This window comes from Ovis canadensis, chromosome 1 (assembly GCF_042477335.2).
Source record: "Ovis canadensis isolate MfBH-ARS-UI-01 breed Bighorn chromosome 1, ARS-UI_OviCan_v2, whole genome shotgun sequence".
Taxonomy (NCBI): Eukaryota; Metazoa; Chordata; class Mammalia; order Artiodactyla; family Bovidae; genus Ovis; species Ovis canadensis.
This window is the reverse complement of record NC_091245.1, coordinates 8,337,050-8,356,792: the sequence shown is the minus strand read 5'-3', so window position 1 is coordinate 8,356,792 and position 19,743 is coordinate 8,337,050. Positions and strand designations below refer to the sequence as shown.

General features: G+C 50.7%; 2 protein-coding genes across 12 annotated transcripts in view; both read left to right on the top strand.

Annotated features, from left to right (window-relative positions):
• Positions 1-3,914, top strand: part of ATG16L1 (autophagy related 16 like 1) — a 44,229-nt gene extending 40,315 nt beyond the window's left edge. For all 7 annotated transcript variants that reach the window (XM_069585202.1, XM_069585193.1, XM_069585182.1 and 4 more), the window contains 4 exons: positions 455-604; positions 703-750; positions 1,533-1,634; positions 2,365-3,914. In XM_069585202.1, coding sequence (XP_069441303.1) covers positions 455-604; positions 703-750; positions 1,533-1,634; positions 2,365-2,458 — 394 coding nt within the window. In that variant the 3' untranslated portion in view covers positions 2,459-3,914. The remainder of the gene's footprint in view (positions 1-454; positions 605-702; positions 751-1,532; positions 1,635-2,364) is intronic.
• Positions 3,915-6,584: 2,670 nt separating this feature from the next.
• Positions 6,585-19,743, top strand: part of SAG (S-antigen visual arrestin) — a 39,171-nt gene continuing 26,012 nt past the window's right edge. For 2 of the 5 annotated variants that reach the window (XM_069585309.1, XM_069585326.1), the window contains exons 1-3: positions 6,585-7,828; positions 8,032-8,424; positions 15,511-15,641. In XM_069585309.1, coding sequence (XP_069441410.1) covers positions 15,537-15,641 — 105 coding nt within the window. In that variant the 5' untranslated portion in view covers positions 6,585-7,828; positions 8,032-8,424; positions 15,511-15,536. Of the gene's footprint in view, positions 7,829-8,031; positions 8,425-8,594; positions 8,806-14,749; positions 14,827-15,510; positions 15,642-19,743 lie in introns of those variants that run through there. The other 3 variants (XM_069585320.1, XM_069585304.1, XM_069585302.1) reach the window with 3 other exon arrangements.

Below are 19,743 nucleotides of genomic sequence, written 5' to 3'. Positions count from 1 at the left end.
AGCTGAACTTTGTGCGGCAGGATTCCCGGGAGAGTCCACACTTGTCCATAGAAGGCAGCCCAGACCCGCTAAAGCAGATTTACATCTCTTTGGATAAGCTGAAATGATAAAATTGAAGTAATACAAATTAAACAGTAGCCCTGCTTAGTTCATACTGATCAGAAGCTCTGATTGGCAATTACTATATTTCAGAAATGAGCAAGGAAATTAATTCTTACCAGCTTCAGAGTTCTGATACTCACAACTACTTAATAGAATCTGTTGATGGCAAAATAATTGAAGCCGAGGCTGCGGTAGTTTGTGTGGGGTTGGGAGTGCTTCTGCTGTCCTTGGAGAGTGGTGTGTTCTCGTTGAGTTGCCTGCTCTTCCCGCTCCATGGCATGCCACCCTGCTTGGAATGGGGAAGTTCTGACCTTTCTGTTACATTTTCGCGGATTTTCCATCTTTTTTGTAGATCAGAGAGTATTGTCCGAGAGATGGAGCTTTTGGGAAAGATCACTGCCCTGGACTTAAACCCAGAAAGAACTGAACTCCTCAGCTGCTCTCGAGATGACCTGCTGAAAATTATAGACCTACGAATAAATGCTGTCAGACAGACATTCAGGTAACTGAAGACACTCTGGTTGGGTCTCCAGAGGCCTGCCTGCACTTACGCCCTGAGTGGCGTGGACTCCAGGGTAACGGTGCCATTGTCTGTTTCAGCGCACCAGGCTTCAAGTGCGGCTCCGACTGGACGAGAGCTGTGTTCAGGTTAGTGGGGAGGCGTGCCTCCTGCCCCAGCCTGCCCACCCCAGCCCGGCTCATCTCAGGTTAGAGCAGGGGCCTCCTCCCACTGGGAAATGAGCTGAATCTGTACAGCGTCTCCATGCGAGCAAGTGTCCGGAGCAAACCTGCAAGTTCAGTCCTGGACGTCGCTGTCACTCCCTCTGTCTGAAGTGTCCCTTCGGTGACTGAGAATGTGTGCCACCCCGGAAGGTGTGGTGATGGACTGGCTTGTTCTCTGTCTGCTCATTACAGTAGAGCTCTGAGAGCTTTTTGGGAAGGGTGGGGAGTCTCCTGGAGCACAGCGGAATGGGCTCCCTCCCTTTCCTGTTCTCCTGTCTGAGCGTGGCCGTTCTCACACACTGCCAGGCTCAGGGCTAGCACTGTGGGGAAGTTCCTCCACAGTCCGCACATGGTTGCTTTTCTGTTTTCGCTGAACCGTGTGACCAGGCAGTCCCCCAGCTCAGGGAAACCCTTCACCACTTGGGGTTGCCCTTGACCTCCTTGTGTGCTCGACATGACGGGGGACTTGTGCCCCGCAGAAGTGCTGCAGTGGCACCATTTCTCAGTAGCTGGTGAGGCCAGATAACGGTCTAGCAGCTTGCAGCCAAAACGGCTGTGAATAGCATCTCGGGGTTCCTGGGTACTCAGGAGTGGTCATGAGTTTGACTTGTAAGCGAAGAGCAAACCTTGATTTCCTGGGGAGAGGTCCTTGTGAGGATGCTGACTTGAGAGTGGGTGACGGACGCCGTTTCTCTTGTGTCCTCCAGCCCTGACGGCAGTTACGTAGCAGCGGGCGCGGCCGAGGGCTCGCTGTACATCTGGAACGTGCTGTCCGGGAAAGTGGAGAAGATCCTCTCAAAGCATCACAGGTGAGACAGCAGCCCTTCTGAGGCACTGAGCAGGCCTGTGGCTCCATCCCAGGGGCCGGTGCTCTCCCGGGCATGGGCCCAGGTCGACCCCACGAGGCCCATGTCCGCTCAGGTGCTCTGCTGCGGGTGAGGTCAGTGGAGAGAAGCTGGGGCCGTTCTCACTGGACCGCAGACCGCTGGGTCCTGCTCATTCACGTTCCAGGACAAGTTAGGGCGGCCGCTGGAGAAAGGCTTGCGTTCTGCCTCTTTGATCGTGTGCACACCCCCGCTTCCTCCCGCCCCTTCACTGCTCTCCTCCCCCTCTGCGGCCCTGTCTCCCTTCTAGTCCCTTTCCTCAGGAAACTGACTGCTTGTGACCACTGGTGTTCACATACTTTCCCCCAGGCCCCTTCTCTTTCAGCTTCGGCCTGTCCCCACAGGCTCAGCTGCTGCTGAGAAGACAGGCTGCTCACTGCCCGCCCTGAGGTGCTCCTCTTAATTCTCTCAGAGCTACTCCCTGAGGGCAAACGTGATAAGGCCTGGCTCCCTTTCTTCCTAAACTGCCTCCTGGAATCACGGCGGGCTTCTTTTGCTCTGTGAGCGCCTGCCTGTGCGTGGGGGGGGCCACACTGGCGTTAAACCGGGTGCTGGGACAGGCCTGACTGACTCCCTGCTGGTGAGAGAGCCTTGGAGGGAGCCTGGCGCTCAGCTCACTGAGGTCTCACCCGTGTCCCCACCTCTCCCTTTGAAGCTCGTCTATCAACGCGGTGGCCTGGTCCCCCGCCGGCTCCCACGTGGTCACTGTGGACAAAGGAAGTAAGGCCGTGCTGTGGTCGGAGTATTGACAGCCCCTCGTCGGGAGAGAGCGGTCTGGAGCTGGAGGAGCAGGCGGGCCCCACAGCTCTGTCCTGGCAGGTGGCGTGTTGGGTGTGGCTTTGACCTCCCGAGAAAAGCTCCAGCCGGGGCCCCGGGGCCTGCCTGCGAGCAGGGTTCCTGAGGGTCGTGGCTAAGGCCCCTCCCAGCCTGAAAGAGTTAACACTGAGAACACTGACGCTGCGGTCCCTCAGCCAGGGGCTCAGGGTCCTGCCCTGATTCGAGGGGGGAACGACACTACTGGCGCCCGTCTCGCATACCTCAGTGTGGGGCGCGCGGGCGCCCGCGCTCTCCTGGGCCGCAGTGCCAAAGGCGCCCCCACGCCGGGGCGTTGGTCCTCCCCCGTGCTTTCTCCCGTCCTCCAGGGTCGGTCCTGGCCTGATGCATGTCCTGTCCCCCTGGGTCGTTTTCCCAGGGAACCTGCTTTAATCATCGGATCAACAGAAACCCGAACAGGAACCCCCCGCCCCTCCTCAGCCCGTGGGGCTGCCCTGGTCTCTGAGGAGGCGGGGGCCTGCGGCCCTCCCTGCTGCTCTGTGTCTGTATTCGAGGCTCCTACTCTGGCCTCATCTGATCACTGTTGGGATTTCCCTAGCTCTCCCGAAGTGTTCTTGGAAAGCAACTCTTCTCCAAAACTGCCTCTCCCCACCCCTGCTGCCAACAGTTCTACATATCTGTTTCTTGACTAAGAAATAAATCTGTTTCATTAAAAAAAAAAAAAGTTGGGGGCGGGGGTAGCAGAGGAAGCGCAAAACACTCTTTCCAGAAGAGCGGGTGTGCTGTCAGTCAGCAGAGACTGATTTCCCGAATCACCTGGAACGTCCCAGCCGCCGGCCCGCCACCGTCTTCCCGCCACGCTGGGGTGAGGGTGGCCGGTGGGTGGGATCGGAGGCCTCGGGTGTGTTATCCCCGAGCCAGCAGTTCCGGGTCGTGCCCCTTTGCCAGGCCTACGTGCAATACCCCATCGGTGCTTTAGTGCAGGAAGCCCATTCCAGGAAGCATGGAAATGCCATCTTTAGATTTCAGGACGTGTGACAAGGCCAGGGAAAAACTGGCCTGTGCAGGTTTTTTTTAAAAAAAAAAAAAAAAATGTATCTTTACCATCTTAGTTGTTTGTAAAATTTTAGTTTCTTGAGCGGCTGAAACACCATTATTTTTTATCACTTACTCATTGCACTTTATTTTTCTTTCCTTCCATACTTGTTCTCCAGACAGTTGTTGGGGGTGAGTGCTAGGGCAGGGCAAGTGGGGGTGATTCACGCGCCCCATTTTCCCCTGCCCTCGCCTCCCTCATTTGCTGTCCAGAGGACTTGCGTTGAGAGGAGTTGAAGTTCACAGGCCAGGGCACATCTTTTATTTATTTAATTATGTTGCCCAACAGAACTTGATTGTAAATAAAAGAAGAAATCTGTTATATACTTTTCAAAACTCCATGCCTCTTGGTGGTTATTTTATTTTTCTTCATCCTAAGGGCAAAAAGCTGTTTCTTTCATTTATTTTCCTGGTACTCATTCGTTTGTAAATAACGGTTCATACTTTCCCCGTGCCTTTCCTCGTGGTTCATTGTTACTGCTGCCTGTAAACGTCAGTGTTTCAGTTCCGCGTTACTCACAGGTCTTAGCTGAATCTAGAAAAGGCTGTCTTCAGGATTTTGGTAGCTGTGTGGTATGCTCCACACCGTGGCCGTAGGAGCCCCGGTCCCCACACTGGAGACACTGTCCGTAGGACAGACCGTGAACTGTGAGTCTCCCAGCCTTCAGGCTGCTTCTGTGCTGACGGGGCATAAATTTCCTAACTGGGGAGCGATTTATTCAGAGCAGCTCAAGATACCTAGAAGCAGCCTTGTGCCATAACAAATTAGAGTCTCCCTGGAGTATCCCCCCCCCCCCCACCCCACTCCCGAGGACCTCTGTCCAGCCCATCACCACACAGTCGCCCAGCAGCTCAAGTCGGGGTTCCATCATGACCTGAAGTCTCAGGGGCTGCCAGACAGTGGAAAGAGGGGAGCCCATGGCAGTCACCTTCAAGGAGGTAAGTCGTTCTTCAGAAAGGCTGAAAGCAAGCAGGCCAGCAGCCTGATGGTCCTGTTTTCCTTGACTGCAGGGGAGCACGTCTGCTCTCCAGCTCACCCAGCCGTCAAGGCTGGGGTACAGGGTGGGCTCCCGCCGTGGTGGTGCTTTCCTCCACCTCATGGTCTATTCTCTGTTGCTCAGGCCCTCTGGGTCCCTCCCCCAGTGCTCCTGGTTCCATTGGTCAGGGTAGGAGAGGGCATGGGAGTTTTCAAAATTGCCCTGAGCGAATCCTGGCTGGTTGGAGCTGGGATGGGCTTTGATCCAGACATTAGCCTGTCTCAGGTTGACAGTTCAAGACTTAAAATTTATATTCCCAGGAAGTCCCTGTCCGGTGGTTAGGACTCAGCACTTCTCTGCAAGGCGTGTGGGTTCAGTCCGTGGTCGGGGAACTAAGATCCCGTGTGCCACCTGACACAGGCAGAAATAGAGTTTATGTTCCCTCAGCCCTCACCCAGAGTCGTGTGAGGTATCGAGTTCTGTGTCTGTCTTGTAAGGCACCTGCTGTGGCACACTCTCCTTCATCTACGAATCCAGTAAAGCCCTGGTGTGTCTTCACATCGTGGCACATGGGAAGTTTCGTGTGGACCCTGGGCAACGGAGAGGCCCGACCCGGCCCCAGGAGCGCATGTGCTGGGAAAGGCCACGGTTTGCAGGTGTGCCAAGCTACCTGTGTGCCTTCACACCTATGGCATGACCTCGGTCAACCGTGATTTTGGGGGTCGAGACCATGGATTTGAAGCTCACGGCCTGGGCAGAGCCCTGAGCGAGGATGGGGGCAGTGAGGAAAGCTGCTGCGAGTCGTGCCTGTTGTCATAAGGGGTCCCGGGTGGTAAGACAGAAGCTGCGGCTTCTGAAGAGTCTCCTGTCACGATTGGGGGAGAGCTTCCCGGCTAAGCAAGAAGCTGTTCTGGAGTCCTGGCCCGCAGGCAGGCACTGGTGCCCGGGGACATCCACCTCGCCCGCTCACAGTGTGCGGCGGCAGGAGGCGCCTCTTAGAAATCCCGTTTTCAAGCCAGTTGACTTTGGAAACCTTGTGTAAAGTGAAGCGTACCTGTATTCACATAGATTCTGTGGAAACATGTCAGATGTGTGGTGCGTGCCGGTAAGACGGACTTGGATCCACAAGCTGATTCTTGCCTCCTGGAGCTCTGTTTTCCACCTGTGCCTCTGAACTTTCCTGCGTCGCCGCCAGACGCTCCTCCATTCTCAATGGTCTGGTCCACGGTGGGGCCTTCAGCTGCTCCCAGCTCTCCTTCATGGATCCTGCTAGGGGCCGAGCTGCCCTCTTCCATCCCTGAGCGGAGGGCATGATGGGAGCATCCACATCTGGAGGATCCAGAACCCACAAGAATAGAGGAAATGCCAGTGTCAGAGCCCCCTTCCTGCCTCTCAGCAATTTTGCCAGAGTATTTTACAGCAAACCTCAAGTATGACATTTCTCCCATAGATCAGCATGCAACCTAATAAGGACACCATGCCATAATTACACCTCAGAATTAACAGTCCCAGTGTCATCCACCCCTGGGTCAGGAAGATCCCCTGGAGAAGGAAATGGCAACCCACTCCAGTATTGTTGCTTGGAAAGTCCCATGGACAGAGGAGCCTGGTGGGCCACAGTCCATGAGGTCACAAGAGTCAGACACGACTGAGTGACTAAACAATAGTGTCATCCACGATCCAGTCCATGTTCGAATTCTGATGGTGCCCGTGCTTCTTATGACTGCCTGGCTGAAGTCAAGATCCAGTTAGTTTTTGCTGCATAACAAAGCGCCATGATGTAATGGTTCCAAATGAGCATCGTTTGTGTGAGCGGGCATAGCCAGCCGGGTTCAGGGAGACTGGTAGAGGGTGACCCCCCACTTATCTGGCCGTTCATTTGCCATCAGCAGGGGAAACAGGGTGATGCAATAAGGCAGGCGTCTGTGGGATCACTTGCAGCTCTGCCTGGTCACCTTTGTTACCCACTGGCTGGAGCAGACGGCATGAGCAGTGCTGCCTGCCTCTGAGGGGCATTGCCCAGCAGCATGGGGACATGGAGGAGAATCTCCACAGCAGTTCTGGCACCTGAGGTCCCAGCTGGATTTGGTTGACTTTCCTCACATAAGTGATGTTTGTGTCCCACGTGGGAACATTGTGGACTTCCCTGGTGGCTCAGTGGTAAAGAATCTGCCTATAGGGCAGGGGACCTGGGTTCGATCCCTGGGGCAGGAAGACCCCTGGAGGAGGAAATGGCAACCCACTCCAGTATTAGCTGGAAAATCTCATGGACAGAGGAGAGCCTCATGGGCTACACAGTCCATGAAGTCAAAAAGAATCGGACACGACTGCACCCCTAAACCACCACCACCACCACCACCACCACCACCACCACCACCACAAGGAACATTCGCCCTGGAGGTTGCTGTGTGCCAGGCCCTGTGGTTTGCTCCCACCCTAGGACCTGGGGAAGAGAGCAGGGGAAGTCAGGCTTTGGGCTTCATTTCTCCAGAGAAACAGACTTAAACAGTAGATAGGTATGCTTGTGAGCCAAGCCCATAAGAAGATAGGCTGTACGCAGTCCAGTTTCTAACTAACCATACAAGGAACTTCCCTAGTGGTCCAGTGGCCAAGAGTCTGAGCTCCCAATACAAGGAGCCCAAGTTTGATCCCTGGTAGGGAACTAGATCCTGCAACTCGGTTCTCATGCCACAACTAAGGATCCTGCAGGCTGTAGCTAAGACCCAGCACAGCCAAACTGAAAGAAAGCCATAGGTTCTGCTACTCCCTGAAGGGGCAGCGGAGGGTCTAAGAGGTCACAAGCCAGAAGTCTCAGAATCAACCATATCTTTGACTTTCAGGTAATGCTAAGCACAGGGTGGATACTCTATTAAAGTTTTTATTTAATAGAATTGAATAAGCAAAAAGAAAAGACAGGCTTCCCTGGAGGTCCAGTGGTTAAGAGTCTGCCTTGAAATGCAGGAGACATGGGTTCAATCCCTGGACTGTGAAAATCCCGCATGCCACGGAGCAGCTAAGCATGCATGCCTAGAGCCTGTGCTCCAGGAGGCCGCTGCAATGAGAAGCCCATACACCACAACTAGAGAAAGCCCAAGTGTGGCGATGAAGACCCAGCACAGCCGAAATAAGTAATTTCCTTAATGGCGACCCACTCCAGTGTTATTGCCTGGAAGATCCCATAGACAGGAGCTTGGCGGGCTACAGTCCATAGGCTCGCAAAGAGTCGGACACCTCTGCAGTGACTTAGCATGCAGACACGCACTGGGTCACGAGGTAAAAATAAATGAGTTTCTTTTTCTACTATTTTTAAATGTGTTAAGTTGAAATTAACATAAAATTAGTTGTTTTAAACTGAACAGTGGCTTGTAGTGCATTCACATGTATGAGCACCACACCGAGTTTCAAGAAGAAAGGCTATTTCTTAAGCTCGATGAATGTCCTTTTTCTTTTTTCCTAAACTTCTGATCTCTCCGTAGAGAAGCGTGGGCCCTCGTCTTGCTCAGCTTGGGCTGCAAGGGTGAAGTTCTGCAGCCTGTGCGGCTTAAACAACAGAAGCGTCTCACACCCGGAAACCGGAGTCCTGGCCGAAGATGCTGGCGGGGGTCCTTCATCCTGAGGCCTCACTGCTGCTGAGCTGTGTGTTCACGGGACTGTATGTGCAAGGAGAGCCATGATCCTGTCAGATCAGGACCACGCTGATGATCTCGCTCAATGGCCCCACCTCTGAATACCATCACACGGAGGGGTAAACAGGCTACAACACGGGAGTCTGGGGAGACACACTGTAACAGACTTCTCCAGAAGGCTCTGCCTAGTTTTGCTCAGCTGCAGGAGTACGCATCTCAGTGTGGTGGTGGTGTTATTCAATTGTAAGTTGTGTCCGATTCTTTGCAACCCCATGGACTGCAGCACGCCAGGCTTCCCTGTCCTTTGCCATCTCCCAGAGTTTGCTCAAATTCATATCCATTGAGTCAGTGATGTCATCCAACCATCTCATCCTCTGCCGCCCCCATCTCCTATTGCCCTCTATCTTTTCCAGTGAGCCAGCTCTTTGCATATCAGGTGGCCAGAATATTGGAACTTCAGCTTCAGCTCAATTTCAGGAGGAAGCACCTCAATGGTGTCAACTCCAAGCTCGTTAGCATTGAAGCCCACTCCAGCGTCAGGATCCACATGGCAGGACCAGAAAGGAAGAAGTGCTCGCCTCAGGGTGAAGGAAAGTGGATCAGGAGCTTTGCAAGGTTTTCCCTGTACGTTTGATGCCTTTCCTTGAGTCCTTCTGCAGATGGAGCAGAGAATACAGTGAGACAGATCTAGTTTCTCAGGATCGGAGTGGACTCATCACTGAGCCATGACCATCCAGGACTCTAGTCTGGGGCTGTTTGTACAACTTGCTTCCCGCACACAGAAACCTGGAGTGTTAGGCACCCTTGTCAGCGTGATGCCTCAGGAGGGATATTTGACATCTGTCTTGGGGGAGGACCCCAGTGGTGAGAGAGTTTCAGTGCCCATGAGGATTGAGCACCTATATTCTAACAACAACAAACATTCTAATCAGGAAAGACTGACGTGGAAGAGATTGGATTAACTTAGACCCATGCAGAGAGGTAGAAGGGAGGCTGATTTCCATCCTTAGAGAAAATTTCCTCACACTTCCTGTTGTTTCAAAGAAAAGTGGTAGTGATTCCCCTGTCCCTGGAAGCATCCAACAGCTTCCTATGGATATTGTAGAGGAGCTCGACACAAGGGATGGTATGTAGACTAGATGTTTTTCAAGGATCTCTGCCCACGGGGTTCCACTTGGGATTTCAGACATTAGCCAGCCCAACCCATGACAACAGCCCTCCATTCTTATGGCCAGTTGACTAAGAGGTACATGTTGGAATTGAGGTAGTTCTGGTTCCCTGGCACTCTTCATAAATAACAGTAACCTCAGACTTGTCCAGTGCTCTCTGCTTCCGTAAAACTAAGGCAGTGAGGACACAGGCTTTCATTTTGTAGCTGATGGGTTAGCAGGCTGGACCAGTGTCCCTCATGCATGTGCCCTAATAACCACCTAAGATGATCACCTAGCCCCAAAGCCTCTAAGCTGCTTAGCTGTGCATCCCACCCTCCACCCCCTCGGGCTGGCACTGCGTTTGGTGTTGGGAAATGAAACGCGGGGCTTGTAGCTGCTTCTCACTGGATCTGATGCAAGAAACAAATAATGCATAGCCAGGGAGTGGTTCCTAGACTCTGAGAATTAGTAGACCAGTAAATTTCCAGAAGAACTGTAGCAAGAGTTGGAAAACTTTTCATTTTGGTCAAGGATTTTCTTTTTCCCTAAACTGCCATCTACGCTCATCTCTATTTTATAAAAGGAAGAACACTTTGTCCCCTATGCTTAGCAGCTACATTCTGAAATATTTATGGGTAAAGTGTGTGTCTGCTACTTTCAAATGGTTCAAAAGGAAAAAAGCAATAGAGAGATGAGCACATGCAGTGAAATGTTGAATCTCCGTGTTGACTATGGGGGTGTTTATTATTATACTATTCCGGCTTTTCACTGTTTAAATTCATAATCAATTCTAGAAAATGCAAAACAAATGACTGAAGGCGAATCAGTGGTCACCTGGGATGGGGAGTCAACTGAAACGTATGCCAGGGAACCTTCAGGGGCAACGGAAATGTTGTGTCTTCATCAAACTGCCCTGAAGATGGGTAGATTTGGTTGCATGTAAAGCATGTATCTAAAGATTAGGAGGAAGAAGAAGGAATTTATATGGAAGAAAAAAGAAAAATTTAGAACTCCGTAACCTTAGAATAAAGAACCACCCTTTATACTGAAAGCATTTGGGTCTGTGAAGAAACTGGCAACAGTGTCCTTGTTTTCCTCGACTCTTCACCAAGCGGAGAAAAATGCATTGCAGACCAGGAGCTGGGAGCGACTACCAGAGACTCCGATTTCCAGAAAGAGCGAGGTCTGGCGTGCAGTGCGCCCCAGATTCTCCTACCTGTCCCAGGGCTGGCCGGCCAGTGCTGAGACCTCCACCCTGGGGACCTGGGGCTAACACAGCCACAGGAGAATGGGCGTCCCGGGGGGCACCCACGGCTCAGGGCGGCCCATTTGATGGAGGCACTAGAAGGGCCCCAGTCATGTTTCTTCCTCTTCTTTTTTTCAAAAAAACTGCACCTCACAGCTTGTGGGATCTTAGTTTCCCAACAGGGATTGATCCTGGGCCCCTGGCAGTGAGAGCTCGGAGTCTTAACTACTGGACCAGCAGGAAATTCCCTTCTTTCTTTCTTTCTTTTTTGTTTTTTTAGGGAAAAGAGATTTCTTAAAAACAAAGCCTAGCATTCCCTTCACACAGACCACCAATGTCAGCTCCTTGGTTCCTATCCCAGAGACTGCATATAATGGGTATGGAAACACACGTGTCCATATCTATCCACACGTAGACTTGTGTGTTTGCAAAATGCCATCATACTACACACACCTGTGACCTTTGCTCAGTCACGGTCTCTACCTTCCTCGCCCAGTAATTTCCATGCTACCTGTCTGAGGTCAAATAACAAACATATTCCAGGGGCTCTTCCCAACCCAGGGATTCAGATTCTTTACCGTCTGAGCCATTAGAGAAGCCCTAACGAACATATTACTGACACGTTATTAGATTATATTCAGATTTTCCCAGTGGGCCCAAAATGTCTCTACATCCTGTTTATTCAGTGGGGACCACACAGTACATCTGGATGTTGAGTCCCTTAACTGTCTTTTAATCCAATGCATCTCTTTTCTAGGACATTGACTTATAAAAGATACCAGCCACTTTCTACATTCATCTGGTAGCTTTCTTGTGGTCTCATCTAGCTATTCTTTGTATGTCCTACAAATGAGAAGTGATGTCTAAAGGCTTGACGGATTCCAGCTGTCTTAAGATCATACATCACAGTGGTTGACACTTTGGAGATGCTAAGATTGACTTCAGACCACGCCTGGTCCCCCTGTTATGTGGTTGCAAAAGGCTTGCACCTTGAAGTCTTGATCCATATGGCATCACTTTGGTGTCATAAGAACAGACATTTCCCCTTCAACTCTTCACATATTGGTTTTGACACCAGTAAAGAATCCTCATCTGAGTCAATAATGTCATCAGTGTTTTACAATGTTAAGTTTTACTGTTATTCAGCTCTGGTGAGATCAGTGGCTCAGAAGACATTGTTATTGAAAAGATAGGTTATTACTTACAGTTCCTCAAAGTGGGGCAGGCCGCCCATGGAAGCACCAGGGGCCAGTTGGGCGGTAGAAGGATCAAGGAGAAAACATGGGCAAGAGGTTTTTTGTGGTTTCCTTGAGAAAGAACTGGCGAGACAAGATAAGCGGACTTAAGGCGGGCTCTGGGGTGCAGGGGCTGTCTCTAGTTGTCTGACACCTGGCCCCAGGATGAGTGACGGGGGCAAGGCAGTAATGGTTCAGAGTGTGAGACCCCCCAGCAAAGCAGGAAAGGAGGCCTTTGGTGTGTTCACATCCTGGGTGGGCTGATACAGATGTGGAAAACAGTCACTCTGGGAAAAAACTAGCCTGGGATGGCAGTCTCTTCAGGGTCAGCAAAGCCTCAGATGTCAAAGCATCAAAATTATAGAAAATAGAAAGGCACAATTAATACAGTCAGAGTTTGTCAAGTGGTGTTTTTCTAATTCTATCACTCTCTTTACATTTCTTAGCTGACATTCCTCCATTAAAGTTTTTAAAAGTTGGGACTTCCCTGGTGGTCCAAGGGTTAAGACTCCCTGCTCCCAGGCAATCCTGGTTTGAGCCCTGGTTAAGGAACTAGATCTGTTTATAGATCTAGATATATTTTAAAATTTTTATTCTCATAGAAATGAAATTTTTTTCCAACTTCAGCTGTTGCCAGCCAGCATACTGTTGCAATCCAGTGACTCATTGATTTTCTCCAAGCTTATTGAGGCCCCTATTCTAGACACTGCAGATGGGAGAGGAACTAAATAGTCAAGAATCTCTTCAGTCCTGGAACCTACAATCTAACAGTGGTTGGAGGGGGGACAGACGATAAACAAATGAATCAGTTGTCCTCTATGTTAGATGGTGGCAGGTGCTACAGAGGAACGGAATGCTGAGGAGGAGGACAGAAGTGTTGGATGGGGTGGTACACCAGGATACAGATGGACAGGGTGACAGCGACGTCAAGACCTAAAGGAGTAAAAGGAACGAGCCGAGTGACTGTGGGAAAAGTGTTCCAGAAGAAGAAACAGTAGGTACAAAGGCCCTGAGGCAGGTTTGGAGAAAAGCAAAGAGGCCAGCTGACTGGAGCAAAGTGAGCAAGTCATGGAAAGGGGACCCAGATCATGCAGGGGTTAGGCGGGAAGCCACTGGGGTATCTCAGTAGATACTAACACCCCAAACATCAGAACTGGCTTTCTGCTTAGACTGGCTTCATTTCGAGACACCAGCTCAAGTCCAAAACACATGCATGTTAGTGACCACACTATCCCCTGCATTCATTCCCTGAATATTCTATTCCAGACACTGGAATATAAACAAGATAAACAAAACAGCGTGGGGTCCCTGACCTCGTGGAGCCTAGAGTCAAATATGAGATCAGTTCAGTTCAGTCGCTCAGTCGTGTCCGACTCTTTGCGACCCCATGAATCACAGCACGCCAGGCTTCCCTGTCCATCACCAACTCCCGGAGTACACTCAGACTCACATCCATCGAGTCAGTGATGCCATGCAGCCATCTCATCCTCTGTCGTCCCCTCTTTTTCCTGCCCCTAATCCCTCCCAGCATCAGGGTCTTTTCCAATGAGTCAACTCTTCGCATGAGGTGGCCAAAGTACTGGAGCTTCAGCTTTAGCATCATTCCTTCCAAAGAACACCCAGGGCTGATCTCCTTTAGAATGGACTGGTTGGATCTCCTTGCAGTCCAAGGGTCTCTCAAGAGTCTTCTCCAACATCACAGTTCAAAAGCATCAATTCTTCAGCGCTCAGCCTTCTTCACAGTCCAATTCACATCCATACATGACCACTGGAAAAACCACAGCCTTGACTGAGATGAGAGATCATGAAATTATCTTGCAGACAAGCATCAGATGCAGAAGAGCCTCCAACCTAGTCTGGAGGTGGGGGACGTCTCCCCTGAGGAAGTGACTCTTGAGCCAGAGTCTGAAGGGTGGAAAGAATCAAGGAGTGTGGGAGAAGAGGGTGGTTCCAGACAGAAGCAATGATGGGTGTGCATTGCAGGGAGATGGGGAAGGGTGGGCAGAGGCTGGAGTGCGTGACTTTAAAGTTCTGTGCCTAGGACTCCCGTGGGGGTCCAGTGGCTAAGACTCCACCTCCCAATGCAGGGGCCCAGGTTTGATCCCTGGTCAGGGAACTAGATCCCATGTGCTGCAACTAAGGCTGAAGATCTCGCAACTAAGACCCAGTGCAGCCAAATAAATAATTTTTTCAAAAATAAAGTTCTGTGCCTGTAGCTGAGAGCAAGGTGAGATGCTAAGCTGGAGGGTGGCTACTCAGGGCTTGGAAGGATGTACTTAGACAGCAGGAGACACTATAGTCTGGGAAAGCCAAGGGGCTGGTGTGGACCCTGCGGGAGCTGGAGGACTAGAAGGATTCAGAGGACGCCAGGGGCAAAACTGACAGGACTCATGACCTAATGGATAGGACACGGGGAAGAGGAGAAGGGCAGCACCCGTTTGGCTTGCGTAACACCAGGATTCATCTTGAGGTTGACATTTCTCCTTGACCTTTTTGTCTCTATCCCCACCCCCAAGGTTGCATTAGCTGCCTGCTGAGTTTAATCAAGTTGGTTGAGCTCTGGAAAATCCCTTCTCCTGGTGATAGCAGGAGGAAGGGATAATCAGTCTATTTCCAGAACCCAAAGTGGGTTAAGATAGAAAGTAGCTTTAGTCTACTAGCTGTCATCCCTCCCCCCCCCCGCCCCCCCGCCCCCCCGCCTCCCTTCCCCGCTCAAGCCAGTTGGCTCCTGCGAGCCCACCGTGAGCCCCTCTGGAGGGAGACCGAGAGGCCCTTGCCTAATGCTGAGAACTGCTGAAGCTACCATTTCGTCCGCCTCAGCACTAATCCAGTTACCACTCTGCTCCTTCAATGGGATTTGGCTTCTAGGCACTGAGATGTGGGTGTGGGGCACACTCTCCCAGTTCCCTACAAATCCCCCTGAGCGGTCAGCCAGGGGTTGGCCGTCTGCTCACCCCGGAGGGCACACACACCTTCTCCCCACCTCCTGGGCCCTCCCGGCTGGTCGCACAAGGTACGTGACCATCCTCCAGCAAAGCCTTCTCAGAACCTCGGGGCAGGCCAGGAAAGAGCCAGGACCGGGGAGACTGGCATCTTCGTGCAGTCAGTCTGACCCAGTTACTTTCCATGGACATTACTTGTTAGGGAAACTCAGAAGGCATTTTGAATTTCAGACAGCCTCTTTGTTGTGGGTAGAGCTGGGGATAGTGAGAGAGAACTCTGCTTAGTGTGAATTGCTGAGCAGGACTTTTAGGGGATTTAACGGATTTTTCAAATGATATTCATGAAGTGGTTAGGTTGTGGTTTGCAGGAACTTTTTCTACCTTAATTGCCATGATATATCATCAAGATAGAATTTTAAAATCAATCTGGCTTACTGTGACGATACCAAGGCTTAGTCTCAAAGTAAAACCTTCTCGTGGGAATCTATCTGAAGTGAGGTTTACTAAGAAGTGAGGTTTGCTGGTGAGGCTTACTAAGAAGTGTTTGACGCTTATCAGGAAAAAATAAATACCTTAAAAAAAAAAAAAAAAGCAGCTCACTGTAGTGAAATACAAACCAGACAAAGGCCTTTTCAAGTCAAACGTGGATATCGAGGTAGAAGGAAATGCCTAATGGATACACAGTATCTCATGAGTAGGTATAATTCCGAGAATGTTCTAGATGTTATATTTAGGATGGCTTTACCTTTCCACAGCCCTGTAACACCTGACGTACACCCTAATGTGGAAGAAACCGCCAGGGACCGTTAACACAGCAGCCAACATGCAGACCAATAAGCCCGCACCAAACCACGTTATCTACAAGAAGATCTCCCGTGATAAATCGGTGAGTGGGGCAGATGTGAGGGGCTTGAGTGATGAATTTTTTTAAGGAGCTTTTCGAATAGATGGGATCAATATCAAAACCCTGTGAGGTCAGTGGAAGCGATGTGAGCGTCATCCATCCCTGTCTGCTGGGATGATAGATGAGATATAAAGGGATGACTTGCCGAAATAGTACTTCTCTTCAATCTCAACAAGACTTCAGCCCCAGGACCTTTCATTTTCTCCTGATCTCTCGGTGCCCAATCCCTCTCCTCCAATTTTACTTCTTTTTCTAGCCTTGAACCCCTGACTTACATTTCAGACGTTGCTTTGGTAACGCCTATAATTTACTTGGGCCTTTTTCCATCGTCTTGCCTACCTGCCTGGGGAGAGCGCTGATGCTGGGTCATGCAATTCTCTACCATCTGGCACCCACCCCAGGCGCCAAGCTCAGGGCTCCCAGGACCGCTGGATGAGGGCGCGTCTCCCGAGGCTCCACAGTGCTCACTGTGGCTGCACGGCCGATACCCTGGCACCCTGCATACCCGGCAGAGGTGATGCCACTATTGGCTCCATCAGGGGGACAGTAGGTGGGCTAGACGTGCCTGTGAACTTCCTGGCCTGGGAGACGCAATCAAGGGCCCGCCCCACAGCCTCTGTGGCTGGGGAGACCCAGTCAAGGGCCCGCCCCACAGCCTCTGTGGATGGTGTCTCCTTGCACGGCTTGATGGCTTCTCAGGGGCTGACAGTCTAGTTCTGTGCCACCCATTGCAAGCTGCACTTCTAATTTTAAAATTTTCTATTAGCCATGTTAAAATGGTAAGAAGAAACAGGGAATTCATTTTAATGCTACATTTTATTTAACCCAATATAACAACAAAACTATCATCTCAACATGTAAATGGTATAAGAAGCATTGCTAACACTTGTTTGTTGTTTGTTCAGTCACCAAGCCAGGTCTGACTCTTTGCAGCCCCATGGACTGCAGCATGCCAGGCTTCCCTGTCCTCCACTACCTCCCAGAGTTTGCTCAGTCCCATGTCCATTGAGTCAGTGATGCCATCCAACCATCTCATCCTCTGTCACCCCCTTTTCCTTTTGCATTCAATATTTCCCAGCATCAGGGTCTTTACCAATGAGTCGGCTCTTGGCATCAGGTGGCTGAAGTACTGGAGCTTCAGCTTCAGCATCAGTCCTTCCAATGAAGATTGATGACATATGCTAAATTTGTTTTCTGTTGTTGAGACCTGGTGTGCATTCTTCATTCACAGCACATGGCGGTTTGGTGTGGCCATATTTCAAGTGTTGGTGGCCACCAGTAGATAAATAGTGGAGGATGTGGACCTAGGTCATTCTTCTGGTTGACTCCTGAAGCCTACACTGGGCCTGAAAGAAACTCTCTGAAGCTTCTCATGCCTCACAGGCTCTGCACAGACCCTCTCCTCTTCCCCTCTCCTCCCTGAAGATCTCCATACTTCCATCCAGTCCTCTGATTCTTCAGGGTGACAAGTCAGGTACGCCGCAGTCTTTCACCCTCCCAGCTCTCTTCCAACTTGTGTCTCTCCAGTTAACTTTATCTTGACTTCCGGCAAAAGAAGAGAGAAACCGCTCCTGCTGGGCATTACCACTTTCTCACTTTTTCCTTACTCCCACCTAGCTAGACCTCCATTGACCTGGAAAACTTAGAATTCTTGTATTTAGGAGGAAAGTATAATTCATCCACGACTCTGTCCATATTAGGATCATTCCCACTGCAAGTCTTTGTCTGGCCTCGGGCGTGTTGTGCCAGGGCCCTGGGCCAGTTTCTCTCGAAATCTCGCCACTCCTCCGTCTTCTGCCACCTTCACCCTCCGGCTGGTGGCAAGACGGCTGCCCCAGCTTCAGGGGACTCACCTTCACTTCCTTCCAGAAGGAAAAAGCTGTTGATTCCTGGGGTCTCTTAAGGGTGAGGAGGTATTTCTCCAGCAGACTCGTCTTTACCTCATTGGTCAAAACTGATTACATGCCCACCTTCAGCCAATCCTGAGCCAAAAGAATAGGAGCAGGCCATTCAAGAGTCATCCTTCATGATGAATGGTAACTAAATTTATTGTGGCTATTCAGTTCAGTTCAGTTCAGTCACTCAATCGTGTCCGACTCTTTGCGACCCCATGGACTGCAGCACACCAGGGCTCCCTGTCCATCACCAACTCCCGGAGCTTGCTCAAACCCATGTCCATTGAGTCGGTGATGCCATCCAACCATCTCATCCTCTGTCGTCCCCTTCTCCTCTTGCCTTCAATCTTTCCCAGCATCAGGGTCTTTTCAAATGAGTCAGCTCTTTGCATCAGGTGGCCAAAGTATTGGAGTTTCAGTTTCGGCTTATAGCTTTGTGGCTATAGCTTTGTGATTTACACATACATCATTATATTGTACACCTTAAACTTAAACAATATGTCAATTATATCTCAGTAAAACTGGGGCAGGGGGAAAGAACGATCCTCTGGGGTGGCCTTCTTAACACAACCGCTTGGGGATGGTGGGCCCTGGATGCGATGATTGGTGACTGTTATCCAGGAAGATGGTGCATGTGGCTGTCAGATGGGTAGGCAGCAGACGGGCTGGAGCCTTGCCTCGTCCACCCCACTTTCCCCACCTGCTCCTGTCTCTTCCCATCGCTTGCAGTTGCAGCAGAGGACGCGCTGTTGCTTCCACTGAGGTTCATGCTACTTACAGCCTGGGTCGTGGCCCACCACCTCCTCTGGGTCCTGTCCCAAAGCCTCCTCCCTCTGGGGATATCTCTCTTTCTCTACCAGTACCAGCTTAAGCATAACAACAAGGACCGACTTCATGCATCTTAAACACAAGAAAAAGAACAGCAAATGTCCCTTGACCCCGTCTCCTCTCTAGCTCTCCTTCTTTCACAGCCAAAGCTTGAAAAAGAGGAAAACATTCTCTGTCCCCCTATCTTCTCCCTTCCTGCTCATTCCTCAGTTCGCCCTCCTCCCGACCGCTTTCAGCTGCCTACCTGGCTTTCCTCTCGCCAACCCCTTCTCCACTTTGCTGCCAATGCAACCAGAGCCTCAGTGTTCTCCTCCATAAAACGGGCTTAATCCCTAGCTCATAAGGTAGTCATGAGGATTAAATGAAATAACGTGCCCCATGTACTTAGCTTGGCGCCTGGTACAGGACAAGCACCACATACCCCTTAATTGCAGGCCTTTCATCCTGTTTCAAATGCTTCCACATCCTCCTGGAATCTTTAGAGTCTGGTCCTGTAAGACTCTTTCTGGCTGTTTGCCTCCCCATTTGGTGGCTACGCACCTGCAGGTGAAACCATAGGCAGTTCCAGAAGCATTTTCTTGGCTCTGGACTTTTTACACGCTGAAGTTTTTTTTACCCAGAAAGCATCCTTTCACCATAACCCACCCCCAGCACTTGGTCAGGTGCTTCAACGTCAATCACACAAATAACCTGGAAGCCACAGAGATACACTCCTGGATAACTGCTACAAGGGAGCAGATATAGGAGATGATTTAATGCCAACAGAAATTATTTTGAGTGTCCACGGAAAGAGACATACGAATTTCAGAGGCTTGGGGAAGAGGGAGCGAGCCAGGATCCATGCATTCACTCACTGATGCACTTAGCAAATGTTGATTAAATTCCTGCCTGTGCCAGACACTGCACTAGACACGGTAGTGGCTGAAAGATGCGTGAGAGAATTCTTACCACCGTGGGCACAGTGCCACGGCTTAAGGCGGTGAGTGGCGGTGAATCCAACCGATGCTCTCCCACAAACGGGGGTGGTAAAGGGACCTTTGCTGTCAGGGGCGTTGAAACAGACAGGACGAGGGCTGGGAGATGGTTATCCCTCCCCAGCCAGGACGCCTTCCCCACTTCTTCAGGTGTATCTGTATAGATGCTCACCCGATAGGATTTCAGGGATGCCAGAACATCTGCCTCTTGCTAAGTCCAGAAATTCTTCTAACAAGGAGGAGAAACCTTTCGATCACAGCGAGAAATGAAAGGTTCAACATGCAAACAGCTGACAGGAGCCTCATGCACCTAAGCATTACTTTCCACTAAAGTATCAGCCAGAAAAAAAAAAAAAAAAGTATCAGCCAGGAATCCACCAATTTTGC